We start from the raw sequence: 15,693 nt of genomic DNA, 5'->3' as shown, positions 1-15,693 counted from the left end.
CAGTAGGACTAAGGCCTGCTATTTTTATGTTTGTTTTCCCCCAAGTTGGTTTTAAGGTCAAAAATTAAGTATTTTTGTGCCCTTCACTTTATCATATTATTACCTAATCCCCTTCACCTGTGCATTGAGGGGTACGTCACTCCTACATTACCCGAGCCCACAGAACGTCAAAAATTATAGTCTATTATTGGGGGATTTCCCCATCCATTTAAGGTCATACAGTTCTCGACTTGCAGGAACTTGTTTTATTAATAGCCTATGGATTATTGTTATTAACACTGGGATTAAATAAAGCACCACTTTATCACCATTCCAGAAGTTTTTATTACGTAATTTTTAGCTCATAAAGTAGATAATCCATGCTTTGAGGTAATCTGTGAACTTTCTACGCCCTGAAGACTTTCAACTAAAATAAAATTCATTATGCTCAATGAGGTAATATGACGTGCGTGCGCCGACACATTTAACCCCTTTACCCTTGACAACCAACCAATGAAAGTCGTGTTGCCGTGTCACATGACCTGCTTATCCAATAGAATTGTCTATAACCATTGACTTCAGTCTTTCTCTTTGCAACGTGGTTTGGGGGAGAGCAGTTGGTTACTGATTGTCTTTCGAAATTCTTTTGATACTACTTCTTAAAGGTATGGATTATGTCTTCTTATAATATTTCCGAGTGTGGGGAACACTAAAATACTTTATAATATGTAGCATATATCATTAGAATGGCGTATTTTATCAAAACCCACTGGCCTACTTTAGAAGCCGGTGAAAGTCACATTGCCGTCATTGGCTGTATCGATGATGAAAGGAAGCCGACCCCAGTCTTATCCGGATTTTGACAGAAAGTGTGTCATAAGGACCTAAAGAACGATACAATAGTTGTCTTGTCACTAGGGTCATTGAGATTTTCCGACATAAACGATCTTAACCCAGTGATACAATTAACAGCGAATGACCGACTTCGCGTGTTCTGCCTGTACTCTCCGGTGGAAGGGTCGATAAACTCCCGTAAAAAGGTCTTATGTCATTTTACAAACGCACCGGGTTTTAAGATTAACCCCAAAAGCTCGCAGTTTTTTTTTTGTGATGATCAAAAATCATAATTAATGGACTTAATTTGTTGTAAAACCCGAGTGATAAACGGTTTTATCATTGTACTTGGCATGTGATAGCTGTGACCTTGCCACCATTTAGAGACATGTATATTCACATAGGCCCAGCATGTAATGATAGTGTCCTCGTCAGATATTGAGCAAATTTATAGCCATTATTGTTCCAAATAAAACTCTTGGTTAAAAATCTATTCCTGAAAATTCCAGTTTTTGTCTTGAATTGAAACCATGTAGATGAAAAATATTGTCTGGAAACTTTGTAACAATTGAAATGCTTGAGAGGTCATCCTGAACGTGTTTTTAATCTTTTCACATTGGTAATTAGTATGTTCTTATTTACCCTGTAGTGCCTCTCGTGTTCTCCTTATGGACCAGGGTGGGTAAGACGCTGGTTCGCTAGTCTGGAGGTCACATGTTTGATCCCTGCATTGGCAAGAATGTTCATCAGGATTTTCTGACATGGTTTCCCCTTGTCAGTGGTACAGGACGGAAAGCATGACAAGGACAGCTGTCTAGTCGTTCAGATGGAGCGAAAAACCGAGGCCCCCTGTATACATTGGCACGCACGTAAAAGATCCCTTGACAGTTGGAATTCATAGTGCTGCTGCCCGGATAAAATTTCCCTCATAGCACACTGTATGGCGTATGCCCTTCTTCATTAGCCCGGTATAGAAACAGAACAGTAGGACGTTAAACCCCATTTCATTTTTTTATGGGGCATAAACAACCGCCCATGGCACACAAATGCTGGATAAGGGTTGTCCTTTATGCAACAAACTTGTTACTGTTACACTATAGCAACCAGTCATTGTTTTTTTAAGGCGAGCGATCGCTCTCAAGTGCCTGCAGCTCACCTGAATGTCGGCCGAGGGTAGCTTTTTCTCCCTCTCCTTAAAATTGCTCTCCTTTACAAAGTCATGGGGGGGGGGGGGTATTATCATTTATGAATTCAGAACCATTTCCCATACACACAACTAATCACTCTCCTTAATATCAGATCACTCTCCTTAATTTCTAAATCACTCTTCTATCGAAACTGGGAGAGCTTATTTAGGGGCGCGATTTTTTTCAATTTCTTGATTTAAGTGGAGCTTTTTTCGGCTCTCCTCTAAAATACAAACGACTGTAGCAACCCTACATGTAATATAATTTGTGTCATTTAATTAAACATTGACTAATGGTTGATTTTGTATATTTTTAGATGCCGGAAAAAAAGAAGGAAGTCCTCAGCTTTGCTGAAAGTTTTGGTCTCAGTGGTGCTGCAGCTATCATTTCAAAAACAGCTGCTGCTCCTATCGAGAGAGTCAAGCTTTTAGTACAAAATCAAGATGAGATGATCAAACAAGGTCGTCTAACTGAGCCCTACAAAGGAGTTATCGATTGTACAGTCAAAACCTTCAGGTCGGAAGGTGTCCTCCCCTTCTGGAGAGGTAACTTGGCCAACTGTATCCGATACTTCCCAACTCAAGCCCTCAACTTTGCCTTCAAAGATCAGATCAAAATATTGTTCAAGCAGAAAAAAACAGATCCCTACATGGTCAACTTCTCAAAGAATATTGCATCTGGTGGTACTGCTGGTGCCATGTCCCTATGCTTCGTCTACTCCCTGGATTACGCCCGAACACGGTTAGCCAACGACGCCAAATCTTCAGCTAAAGGAGGTGGAGAACGTCAATTCAATGGTCTTGTTGATGTGTATCGAAAGACCCTCAAATCTGATGGTTTTGTTGGACTTTACCGAGGTTTCGTTATATCATGTGTTGGTATCGTTGTATACAGAGGGTTCTACTTTGGTCTTTACGATACATTGAAACCCATTTTGTTAGGAGATAATGCTAGCCTTTTATTTTCTTTCGCTCTGGGTTACACCGTCACAATTACTAGCGGTTTGATTTCCTACCCCATTGATACTATCAGAAGAAGAATGATGATGACATCTGGACAAGCCGTGAAATACAAGGGATCCATGGATTGTGCTGTACAGATTATGAAGAATGAAGGGTTCATGTCCATGATGAAGGGAGCTGGAGCAAATATCCTGAGAGGTGTTGCTGGCGCTGGTGTATTGGCTGGTTTCGATAAATTCAAGGAGGTATACATTTCATGGAAAGTAGGAGCAAAGAATTAGGAAATTTTTGATAATAACTTTTAGCGAACCACTGTTTAAAGAATTCATCCTTATATATATAATAACATTTTGTTGGTGTGCATGAAACGAGTGCTCATGTGGCAAAATAGAGAAAAGCTTTTGACCAAGAAGTTGTGAGAAATTCTAATAATTTATTTTAATCACACACAACTGTTGATTATTTTAGATGTAATTTATTCTGCTCTGTTAAATTTAATATCTAATGCAGTGTCGACTTGACTCTTTTTGTGTTAATATGTACATCTTAAACACATTTTATTTAGATGTAAATTATTCCATTGTCAATAGTGTATGTATAGTAATATGACAGACAGGATAATATTTGTATACAACAGCCATAACAGGGGATCATTATATATTTTGAACTAGTAAAACTAATTGTTAAATCGAATGTATTGTATTATTTGCAGTGCTCAGAGATATTAAAAAAGAGACTTATGACTGACTTTGAAAAGTTCAACTGTGTGATTTAACTGGATTGAACACTTCTAAGAAAAGGTGGGGGGTGGCACCACATTCACTTGAGATTTGATGTAGACTATCGTCCTGTTTATTCCACGACAGCAGTCCAGTACAATTGTTGCTTACTCTATGAGTATGAGAGGACCTGAGTTCAATTCTCGATTTTTCTGTGTGGGTTATCCCCCCTTGTCAGATGTATATAGTAAGCAATACCTGGCAAGGAACAATTGATTCGTTCAGATGGGACGGAAATCTGAGGCCCATTATATACATGTAGGGCGGATGTATGGCCGAATGGCTAGCGCATGCACTTTATATCATAGTCTGTCATTGAGGAAACTGGCGTGGTTTCGGTTAACTGGTTGTAGGTGAGTTTCCTCCCGCTGCTAAAGACTCTTATGTTAGTCCTGAAATGACCTAGTGTGTGTCGAGTGGACAGTAAACCCCATTTCTCTCTATATACATGCAGTGGAATGCTTAGCAGTTGAAATTAGACTGGTTCAGGAATAGGGTTGGGACTCGTGGTAGGGCACTGGCTTTGCGACCAGAAAGGTATGGGCGATTAACCAAAGATAGGGTGACCCACCATAAATAAATATCTCCATATATCTCCTTATATCTGGACAATTACGCCACAATATTTATATATATGCCAAGCCTCAAATCAGTTTCACACAATTATAGTCACTAAATAAACGATCATGTTGTACTTAATAAGCTATGACCATTAATCATCTATAAATAATAGACTGAAAACTGGTTCCAAGTGTCGTCCATTACATCCAGACACTTTTGAGTAAAAGATAGGTTACGTGCCCTTGTTTTGAAATTAGTCTCGCTTAACCAGTCTATCGACCATTCTACGTCTGATTGACAGGTCGGGATAATCAAGACTACTTTTTTACGAAACATAACAGAAAGCTAGAACAAGAAATTGAATTTAGAAATAAGCACGTTAGGTAGCTCAACAATCGTTTTAAGAAGCTTGTAAAAGTAAAATGAAACTACTGCAAGTATCATGTTCCTGTCTAATCCGAGTGATTCAGAGATATTATTTGTACTAAACCAAAAGATGCCGCTCTTAACGGTACAGTTAATGATAAAGCGATTTAAAAAATGAAACGAACGTAATTTCTAAATCTGCTGTAATAACCAAGAAGCTTAATTTCACTGCTATTCAAAATCGTCAACAATAAATTTGTTACGGCTGTAATAGTTGATAGATTTGTAGAGAATTGCACGTGCCATGGCTATTTATAGTATCATATTGTCAGAAAGTTGGTCTCGGCACGGCGAATGTGTACGCTTCAGTGGTAGTCTCGAACTATCAGCGGTGGACTTTATTTCTGTAGAGCATATGGGCCACCCTACCAAAGAAATGTTACAAGACCAATTGTTAGGGTTGTAGCCATGCATGCAGTGTTGAATGTGTCTAGCGGATTGGATGGGACAAAATGTGTCGACATTGGCATTTACATAGAACTCTTTAACGTTGGAATTAAGAGTGGGCAGAACTACCACTGTTTGGCCTAAATTCTCCCCATTTGCACACAGAATTACATAATTGTTTTAGTATTAGTTTGGACTCTAGTCAAAATTAAAGTGACTAAGGGGCTGACTTACTAACCACGAGGCACCAAAGTTGGTTGTCTGTTTCTCTGGATTTTTCCAATTTGGTCAACAATGTCTAATCCCGATTATTCAGTGACAAATTAAAATGGGTGGGGTTATAATGTCCTACCTTTACCAATCTTTCTTTGTAAGGCCCTTCGTATTGCACAACTGATAAGGAACTTTTCGACCAGCAGGTGGCTTACTCCCAGAGCCTCATATGGACATATGTTTATAGAGCCCATCGAGAGCTCTGTTACGATAAAACAGATTTTGAGTGGTAGTACTTTGTTAACCAGGGACAGTGGTCCAGCAGCAGCACAGGAGAGGAATGAGGGTTTACCGTCCACTCGACAGAAACTTGTGCATAGGGGTCTTTAGAAGTGGAAGGACCCAAAGAAAACACACGAGACTGAACCAAAAAGTACTTTTATAATTTAAGTCTGAATCTCACTCGACAATACCTGATTAGAAAACATGCCTAGTCATTCAGATCCTATGAAAAAGCAGATCCTGTTTCGATTTTTTATAGTTCAAAATTTCATAGACTAGGATCTGTATTTGTAGTTATCTCCCCTGAATTTGAAACCTCCCAAAAAATATTTAAGTGAGAAATCCTGAAGATAGGATTGGTTTTTGATACGGTTGGCAGGAGTCACAGTGATTCAGTGAGTAATACGTTGTCCCGCTAACCTGGTGTTGACAGAGAAAAGTTCATCAGGACTTTCCGGTGTGGTTCCCCCTTATCAGTGGTGCAGGACGGAGAGCCTGGCCAGGGACAACATGTACACATTAGTGTGCAGGTAAAAAAAAACCTTGAGTTTTAACATCCTACTATTTTGCACTGCCAGGCTAATAAAGACGGCCACACTGTGTTTATGAGGTAATATTCCCCAGACAGTGGCGCTATGGCCTACTCTTATATAAAATTCCAACTGTCAAGGGTTCTTGAACGTGCACACCAGTGTGTACAAATTACCTAGGTTTTTCATCCAATCCAAACAACTAGACAGATAAATAGGGTTTAATGTCCACTTGTCACATAGGATCGAAACAATGTCACTTGACTCATGACATGAAATGAAATGAAATTGGGTTTAAAGTCCTACTGTTCTGCTCCGACTGGGCTAATGAAAACGGGCATAAGCCATACAGTGTGCTCTTTTACGTGCACGCCACTGTGTACATGGGACCTCAGTTTTCCGTCCCATCCGAACGACTACACAGCTGTCCTAGTCAGGCCCTCCGTTCTGCACCAATGACATGGGGAAGCCGTGTCGGAAAACCCTGTTGAACTTTCATGGTCAATGCAGGGATCGAACACGTTACCTCCAAATTAGCTAACAAGCATCTTACCCACCGTGGCTCCCGACTCATGACTGACCTTGTGATCTTTCTCCTTAGAATAACAAACAAATTTTCCGTTTTATTTATGTATTTATAAAACAACCATCACACATCACTGTCAGAATCAGAATATGATGTCATTAATACATCTAAACCTGTATTTGACATATTATCCACTAATAATGACGACGTCACTCCATTATCAGATATTTCAGAGGAAGATGCCTTCACACATTTGTTCACATCATTGTCCATATTTTTAGATAGATTTAACAGATTTTCAATATTTTTATTTTCCACCAATTTTTCATCGGGTAATAATTTGTCAATGTTATTTGGTGAATCTATTGATGTCGGACTGCTAGAATTTGACACAAGATCGGATTTAGATTTCCGTCTTATTCCCAGATTGGTGTACACATCTTTCGGCGATGTTGAATTACGTTTTGTTAATCCAACACTGAAAGGATCCGGCCGACTTATTGTTCTTGATAAGAAATTATTTGATGGTGATGAAGAATTACAAACATTAAATATCGGCTGATTACAAATACTTTTTCTCTTTTCTTTCTGTTTTATCTCATAAGCTGAAAAAAAAAGGATTAGAATTTAGACAGGATGAAAGGCAGAGGGCGGGTGGTGATGTGGGGGGGGGGGGGGTAACGTCCACTCAACATCAATCTGATTAAAACACTGATCCTATTTTATCTCGTTTTTCATACTTCAAAATTTCGTTTTGTCTTCACAGCACTAGGATCTGGAAGAAAGAGAGATAGAGAGAAATGGAGTTTAACCTCCACTCGACACAAACTAGGTCATTTCGGGACTAACATATGGTTTAATTTTATTAACATAATTCAATGGCGCATAGGGGTCTTTAGCAGTGGGAGGAAACCGGAGGGCCCAGAGGAAACCCAGAGATTGGACAGACGACCCTACTCCTTGTCACGTACATGCTAACCATTCGGCCATCCAACTCCCCTAGGATCTGGAAGAGTTGTTATATAACAGGCGTTCTAGTTGATGTAATGAATTAGCCAATGAAACTGTCTTTTACGGCGAGTTCTTGGCATGCTCTCCACAAAACTGTGGATAAACCGCTAGAAACGTCAACACTGATTGATTAATCAATGTCTGAGGTCATAGGGTCAACAGCCGCTGGTATGACCCCTGGCGTGACTTCCCAGTTCAATTGGTCAGATCTTCATGTAGTGTAGGCCATCGAAAGTATAAAAAAACAAAACGAAATATAGATCTGTATTTTAATCAGATTGGGACTAACATATGGTTCAATTTTATTTCAATAATTCGCTTGCGTGTAGGGGTCTTTAGCAGTGGGAGGAAACCAGAAAACACATGAGTTTGGACAGGCTACCCTACTCCTTGTCACGTACAACTGGGGATTCGAAACCTTGGCAGTTGACTCAATGACAGACCTTATGATACAACGTGCACACACTAACCATTCGGCTATCCAACCTCCCTAGGCGTAACAAAGTAAAGGGTTTCAAGTGACCTTAATACAACAAGCTCTAGTACTATTGGCCCCTAGAAAGAGAGAGGAATGGGGTTGAATGTTCACTCGATACAAATAAGGTCATTTCTGGACTAACATGTGGCGTTGGCACTGAGTCCCAATCTTCAGAAATCTGCGATTCGAAATTAAACATGAGTCTACTTACAATCACTACTTACAATCAGACTGTAGGAAGTATTGGGCCTACCTATAATCAGGCCTTTAAATGTAGCAAGTGTTGGGCCTACTTATAATCAGGCCTTTAAATGGCTTTACTTATAATTAGGCCTTTAAATGTAGGAAATAATGAGCATTCTTATAATTAGACCTTTAAATCACCGTATCCAGCAATGTCACCCACTACTATAAGGAATCTGTAAATAACAAAATCCTTACATTACTAGTAACAACGGTAGATAACAACAGCCAATCACTAAACAAGGGACTGGACTATCTCGTCTTTCTCACTCGGTATTGAGAGTTATCTTCCAGGACCATTAGGAAATAATGGGTCTACTTACAATCAGTAACTGAATATTTCATTAAGCCAGCGATTCTTTTATCATCAGCATTTTCTTCTACTAACTCTATATCTAACGAACTTTTATCTAATAAAGCCTGGTCGGACATCTTTTTATCACGGATATTATTTTTCTCTGTCTGAAAATATATAAATCCTTATAGTATCTAATTCACTCAGCAAACCTCAGCAGACTCCCGTACCCTACATCTAGCCTCGGCTGTATGACGAAGTCTGCCATTGGAACTACTTTCAAGTTACCAGGTTACAAATGACGTCACTCCTGACGGCGGATTTGAAGAATGTTTTATCATACAAAGTTTTCAAAATCTGAAGCTGTTTTTCTTTCAAGTTTATCCGATTTTTTTAAAACTAAAACAAGGACAACTTTGTACTGAAAATTCTGCACATTCTTTGAACCACGCAATTTGGAGAACTTCTTTCTAAAAACAGCAGATTTTTTTAAAAAGTAAACGGGTAGCCGCATCGCAATTGTATAGGTGTAGATACATATCACTTACTGTCATGCAGCCGAGGCTAGATGTAGAGTAACGAAATCTGCCAAGGTTTCCTGAGTGGTATCTAATTAGCAGAATCTGTTGGCTATGTGAACGAATCCCCTCAAAATAAGAAGTGATATCAGATGTTCTAGAGAGAGTAAGCATACCCTATCTTGTACACAACAATTACTACTTATAGCTAACAGCATGGGGATGGGCAAGGTGATATCAGGTGTTCTAGAATGAGTGAGAATTCTCTGCCTCATACATGTCACCTGTCACTACAATCAAGTGAAAGGGGTTTGATGTCTCACAAACACAACACTTTGGTCATTTTGAGACTAACATTGAACTTTTCATTTCAATAGTTGCATGTGCAATACAACAGTGGTATTTTTCACGGATTGCCAATTCGTTAAGGGGTGAGTGAGGCTACCCGAAAAATGCTTTCTGAAATTCTAAAGCTAGTGAATTGAAGATGGCAAAAGTAGTTAGGAAATGTAATAAACAAGGCAAAACTAACATTAAATATAGGTTGCCAGGCAACAAAACACCCACAGCAGCTAAATCGTCCGGGCAGTCAACAAGAGTTGTCGCATAATTTTACTTTTTTCGGTAATGAAAAATTTATAATACACTAATATCTGATTAAGAGTAACAACGTAATTATCAGAAAATCATTAGAATTTGTTTGGTTTTTATAAAGTTCTGCCCCATGCTAATGTTTTGTATACGAAACATTTACTATGTTAAAGTTATCAAAATTCATTTTGGCCTCTAGAGCATCCACAAGATATTTTGAAGCGATCAAGGGCCATAACTCTGGCAGTAATTATCGGAAATTGCTGAAAATCATTAGGCTTCTTCGTCTCAAAACCTTAAACACTGTGCATAAATTTAAATTCAATAGGATTCTTCGTCTCATGACCTTAAACACTGTGTATAAATTTACAGTCAATCGGATATTAACTTTAGCCTCTAGAGCGTCCACAAGCAATTGTGGACGCCGGACGGATGGACGGATGCGGGCCATGGCAATATACGACCACAGTTCAATGTGGGCGTATAAAAATAAAGAAACATATTTTTGGGGAAAAAGTATGAAAAACTTAGGTACGCTATATCTCTGGCACTAATGAAGATAAATTTTTATAGTTTCTTGGAAAATGGTGTTTAAAGGGCCAATCCCGATAATTTTTTGGAGAATAAAATGCTTAATTTTGAGTTAAAATGCCTTAAAACCCTATACCTACTGGCTGAGCAAGTAACTCAATATTTGTGATACGTTTGCAAACAACTTAAACCCGTCAGTCTTCATCTGGAAATGGAGATCGGTGTCCCAAACTGTATTATATGGTATCTGGATAAAACCAGACCTTTATTTTATAAAAATAATGTGTAGGTGAAATTTACCGTCCGTTATCAAGTACAGCACATGGGTCATTCACTGTATAGACCTCTCAAGAAACGGGAATCGATTATTAGGTCACCCAACGAAGAAATTGATCTGAAATCTTAAAAGGGTTACGTGTCCGGATAAGCAGTTTTGACGTTCACGTCCAAACGACTCAATATTTTGAGCTGCAATTTTGAGACAAGGTCAATAAACCATTCCTATATATTTTGATGCTTAAATTTCATATGTACCCGGACTTTAATTTTTGAGACTCTGTTCTAATCGGGATAGTCCCTTTAAAACATTTGCCTCACCACACTATTTTGATAACTTTTTAAATATTAATGATAATTCAAATTGCTTTCTGTCTGATTTTGTGGTGGATATTAGTTTATATATCCTGCAAATCTGGCGAAGATATCTTAATTAGTTACAGAGATATATTGTACCTAGGTTTTTCATAATTTTTTCCCCAAAAATGTGTTACCCTGGCAACAACCTTTTTTTTTTAATGCTAGTTTTCCCTTGTTTATTACATTTCCTAACTACTTGTACTATTTTCAATTCAATAGCTTTAACATTTCAGAATAAAAATTTTCGGATAGCCTCCTTTAAAGAACTCAGCCACCCACCCGCCACCTTCAGAAGTTTGTCTTACTCTAAATTTATTTCTGGCTAGTTTATTTAATAAATAATCCTCTTTATAAGATTCCTTGCGATCTTCTAGTTGATATATCGTCATCACAGCCTTCTCTCCCTTCTGTTTATCATCACTTCCATGTTCTAATTTAAACATAGCATCGGTAGCCATCTTCTTCTGAGTAAGTTTATCTAAATAAAAAAATAAAAAACTATTTTGACAGAAAAGTCAAACTTAAAACCACATTGCATGATTTTAGTACTAAAGGAATCATTTGCAAACTACAATATTGTGAAAGATGAATCTCTAATAGGAATATCAGTGCCACTCGCTTTATTGGATTTTCCATTTTTTTTCCATGTGAGATTTAAATTTCCATTTTGAGTGCCGAATTCTGTGATTTCTGCGTATTTTCAGCCCTACACACTAAAAAAATCTCAAGGAAGTTTCTCAACCAACGACGGAATCTAACCCAGGACCTCCTACTTTCTGTAAACAACATCTGGGTACATATTATAAGATGATCAATGTCAATCGTGACAGAGACATTACCTTCAAGGGCAGGGGCAGGGGCAGGGGGGATGGCTGAATGGTTAGCATGTGCGCGTTGTATCATAAGGTCTGTCATTGAGTAAATTGGCATGGTTTCGATTCCCCGTTTCTATGTGACAAGGAGTAGGGTAGTCTGTCCAACCTCGTCCTCTGGTTTCCTCCCATTGCTAAAGATTCCTATGCGCAAACGAATTATTGAAATAAAATTGAACCATGTTAGTCCAAAAATGACTAGTTTGTGTTGAATGGATGTTCAACCCTATTTCTCTCTCTCACACATTACCTTCAGTTTCTATCTGGCCATTTTCTTTAGGATCCCATCTTTGTTCTTTACGTCTAGCACCACTCAATATCACATAATCATGATTCTAAAACAAAAACATATCATTTAATATCTAAAACATTATATTTAATTTTATTTAAACATACATTATGCAAGAGGTAAATCTGCCTATTGCAGGTTTTTCTTTAGGCCTTCTTCTATTAATTAGACTTTTATTAATATGACAAGACCATAATCAATTCTCGATGCCATCTGATCGGTCCAATTTTAAACAGATAATTAAGACTTTGTTTATTATCATAACGGTAAAAATGACAATCGAGGCTACAGTGTTATTAAAATGGGTATTTCTCGGTTCAGAGTGAAGGCATTTCACTGAGACTTTCAGGATATTCCTGTTACATTATCTATTTTTAGCTATTATAGCTGTCAGCTCTTTATCTAATCTTCCATAATGCTGAATTAAAATTAAAGACTTCACATATAATATTAAAAATTTAAATCAAAAACTTCACATTTAATCTGCACATTCAATTTAAAATGTATTTTAGATAAGTAGATGGCAGCATCAAATATTAAAGCTGTTCAACTCAAGGGTAAATTTCCTTAAAAGAGAGTTGTCTCCCTTAATTTCATTTTTTTGTTCTTTTTAAAAAAAGGAAATGTACATGGGTTTATTTTGTCCATAATGGCAATAAAAAGAATCAGATGGCCTAATACATTTGTTTGCATGTATTGCTCAGGGAAAACTAAAATTGTTCTTTAAATTGGACCCATGCAAAAATTGTGTTGCTTGCTGAAATCACAAATAAATCGAAGAAAGAGTTTAACCTCCACTCTTGACACACACACTAGGTCATTTCAGGTCTAACATTTACATATAATATAAAAACACAAATTTATATGGAAAACAATCACTGATTTTATTTCACACTACGTTTCAACAAGTTCCTCTTGTGAAATAAACTTTTTTTCCATATAAATTGTGTTTTATTATTAAATAATTTATGTGTAAAAACTAATATATGAAGTACACAATGTTTATGAAAAAGTTGATTGACTGGCAAGTGGAAAACTTGGGTACTACCTAGGCTACGGAGAGGAGTCATCAAAGACTTTATCTAAATAAATCTTAAAAATGAAATTATTTACTTGTGGATCTGTTTGAATTTCAAAATAATTATCACAGAGATGGCATTTCATCCTAAACTTGTAGATAGGTGTTGAATAGTAGTTTCCGTTTTTAGATTTCTCAGCATTGTATCGGACGCCCATTCCAATATGTGCATTACATCCACCACACCAAATGTTGTACGGCATCTCAAATCTAAAAGATATAAAATGTAAAAATAGGTTACCAGACAACAAAACATAAGCCCACAGCATCATATGGTAGCTTTTAATAATAAATATTATTCACTGCGGAGTGGCAGTGAAGGTTTTAGGGGGGGGGGCAGTCTACAGTAGGTATTTTAGAGCTATGGTCGGCATGCCCCCCCCCCCCCAGCTACGGGCCTGATATTATTCATAAGTAGTATTTCCCAATAACTGGTTACATACTCTTTGTAGTCTTGTTCTTGCGGGTGATTTTTGTGGTCTGAATCCTTCAGCTTAAACAAGAGTTAAGCCGATTTATTTATTTATCGTGTATGGTCGAAATGAAACTTAAACATGCATTATGCAAGAGGCAAATCTGACTATTGCAGGTCTTTCTTTAGTCCTTAAATGTTATATGAATTATTAATTAGACATTTATTAACATGACAAGACCATAATCAAATCTCGATGCCATCTGATGGGTATGATTTCAAACAGATTTAAATCCGATCTTCCATACAACGGTTGTTCGGGATAAGGTCTGCCACTGAGTCAAGTTGGGTGGTTTCGATCCAAAGCTTGTACACGACTAGTAGTAAGGTCATCTGCCCAACCTTGTATGTTTTCTCTGAGTGCTATTGAAATAAAATTTACCAAAATTGAAACGTAGCGGTGTAATAAACCATAGTAATTGTTATTCCATAAAAAGTGTTTTATTTGTACCATATGTTAGTCCCAAAATTACCCACTTTGAGTCGATTGGACATTAAACCCCATTTCTCTTACCTTATAACCAGAATGCCCTGTTTAATTTTCTTGGCTCGATCTCTGAGTGGATGTTGACCAACATGAGTATTTATCGATCCTTTACTTGGATCCCAGTCTGGAGGGTAATATTTATTAACAGCTTTCCTTTCAGCCTATATGAATAAAATACATAAATTCAATATTATATAGTTTTGAGAGAGTCACTTGCATAAGGTTATATCTTAAGCAAGCCTGGACATAAGGCAAAGATCACAGACACTTTGTCATGTAAACATTATCACACAATTTATATTTATTATTATTATTAAACATACATTATGCAAAATCTGTCTATTGCAGGTCTTTCTTTAGGCCTGAAATGTTATCTAAATTAATAATTAGACATTAATTAACTTATCTAGACCATAATCAACTCTAGATGGCATCGCTAGCCTGCGATCTTACGTGGATTGTGAGCCGATTTACTGCATAACTTTCCCTCTCGATTAAACGATTAAATGGATAATCGAGACTATGCTGTTTATCGTACTGACTTTAGTAACGATGACCGAGGCTAGGCAGAAATTTCATTCGCTTAGTTCTCGGTTCATAGTGGATCAATTTGAATGAAATTTTCAGCAAATTGCCTTTACGTTATCTAGTTTTTAATTATTATAGTGAGAACTGCCAACTCGTTATTGAATCTCCCATAATGTATCTTTAAGCTAATATTATAATAAAAATGCTGTGTGATAAATCGTGTCTGACAACGTCTATGGCAGGTTCCTTTTGTCCAGGCCTGATCCAATCGGAATAAAACACAGACCCTATTTCGTGTCGTTTTTTATAGTTCAAAATTTCGTTTTACTTGTCTTTACTACACTAGGATCTGGAAGAGTTGTTATATAAGTCGCGTTCTGGATGATGTGAGGGATTAGACAATGAAACAGTCTGTTAAGGCAAGTTTTTGTCGTCAGGTACACTGAACTGTGGGTAACCCACTAGAAACATGAACACTGATTTGGCGTGACGTACACGGAACTAAAAACACTAATGCCGATTGGTTAATCATAAGTCAGACGTCATAGGATCAAAAGTCACTCGTATGAGTATGACCCGAAGCGACCTTCCACTACAATTGGTCAGATCTTCATGTAGTAGAGGCCATTGAAAGTATAAAAAAAAAACGAAGTATAGATCTGTATTTTAATCAGATTGGGCCTGATCTTAAAGAGGAGATAAATCAAACAATTTTATTTGATTTTACTTTTTTAAGTTTTCACAATATGAATAGGCCTCATAATTCTTCTCGATAATCAATTTGAATCATTCATGTTATATCCTCTACATAATTTTTCATACTCACCATGTTGTTTTGTTGTTTGAAAGTCGGTTTAAAATTCTGTAGATCGGGACTCGATCAACTTGAGACTGAAGATATAAATTCAACGTTTACGTTTTTGTCATCACGTTACCAGAAACTAAATCTAACTTTTTTAGGTCAAGAGTAGAGTGATCTCCCTTGAAAATGACGATCT

At 37.3% G+C, this 15,693-nt stretch overlaps 2 protein-coding genes across 3 annotated transcripts; one reads left to right on the top strand and one right to left on the bottom strand.

Annotated features, from left to right (window-relative positions):
- Positions 1-491: 491 nt before the first annotated feature.
- On the top strand, positions 492-3,709 carry LOC126819122 (uncharacterized). Its single transcript, XM_050547001.1, has 2 exons — positions 492-644; positions 2,317-3,709. Exon 2 carries the CDS (start codon positions 2,317-2,319, stop codon positions 3,241-3,243), a length of 927 nt encoding a protein of 308 aa, XP_050402958.1. The 5' UTR covers positions 492-644; the 3' UTR covers positions 3,244-3,709.
- Positions 3,710-6,754: 3,045 nt separating this feature from the next.
- LOC126819107 (probable splicing factor YJU2B) lies at positions 6,755-15,671 on the bottom strand. 2 transcript variants are annotated; one of them, XM_050546977.2, is made up of 7 exons: positions 15,522-15,671; positions 14,195-14,328; positions 13,244-13,418; positions 12,092-12,176; positions 11,275-11,447; positions 8,722-8,860; positions 6,755-7,271 (listed from the first exon to the last, which is right to left on the bottom strand). In XM_050546977.2, the coding sequence occupies exons 1-7, from the start codon at positions 15,522-15,524 to the stop codon at positions 6,790-6,792; spliced, it is 1,191 nt and encodes a 396-aa protein (XP_050402934.1). In that variant the 5' UTR covers positions 15,525-15,671; the 3' UTR covers positions 6,755-6,789. The 2 variants fall into 2 exon arrangements, with proteins under 2 accessions (XP_050402934.1, XP_050402935.1); XM_050546978.2 differs by lacking the exon at positions 6,755-7,271 and adding an exon at positions 7,471-8,333.
- Positions 15,672-15,693: the final 22 nt, after the last annotated feature.

This window comes from Patella vulgata, chromosome 4, assembly GCF_932274485.2.
Source record: "Patella vulgata chromosome 4, xgPatVulg1.2, whole genome shotgun sequence".
NCBI lineage: Eukaryota > Metazoa > Mollusca > Gastropoda > Patellidae > Patella > Patella vulgata.
Note: the sequence above shows the minus strand (reverse complement) of the source record. Positions and strands in the feature narration are given on the sequence as shown.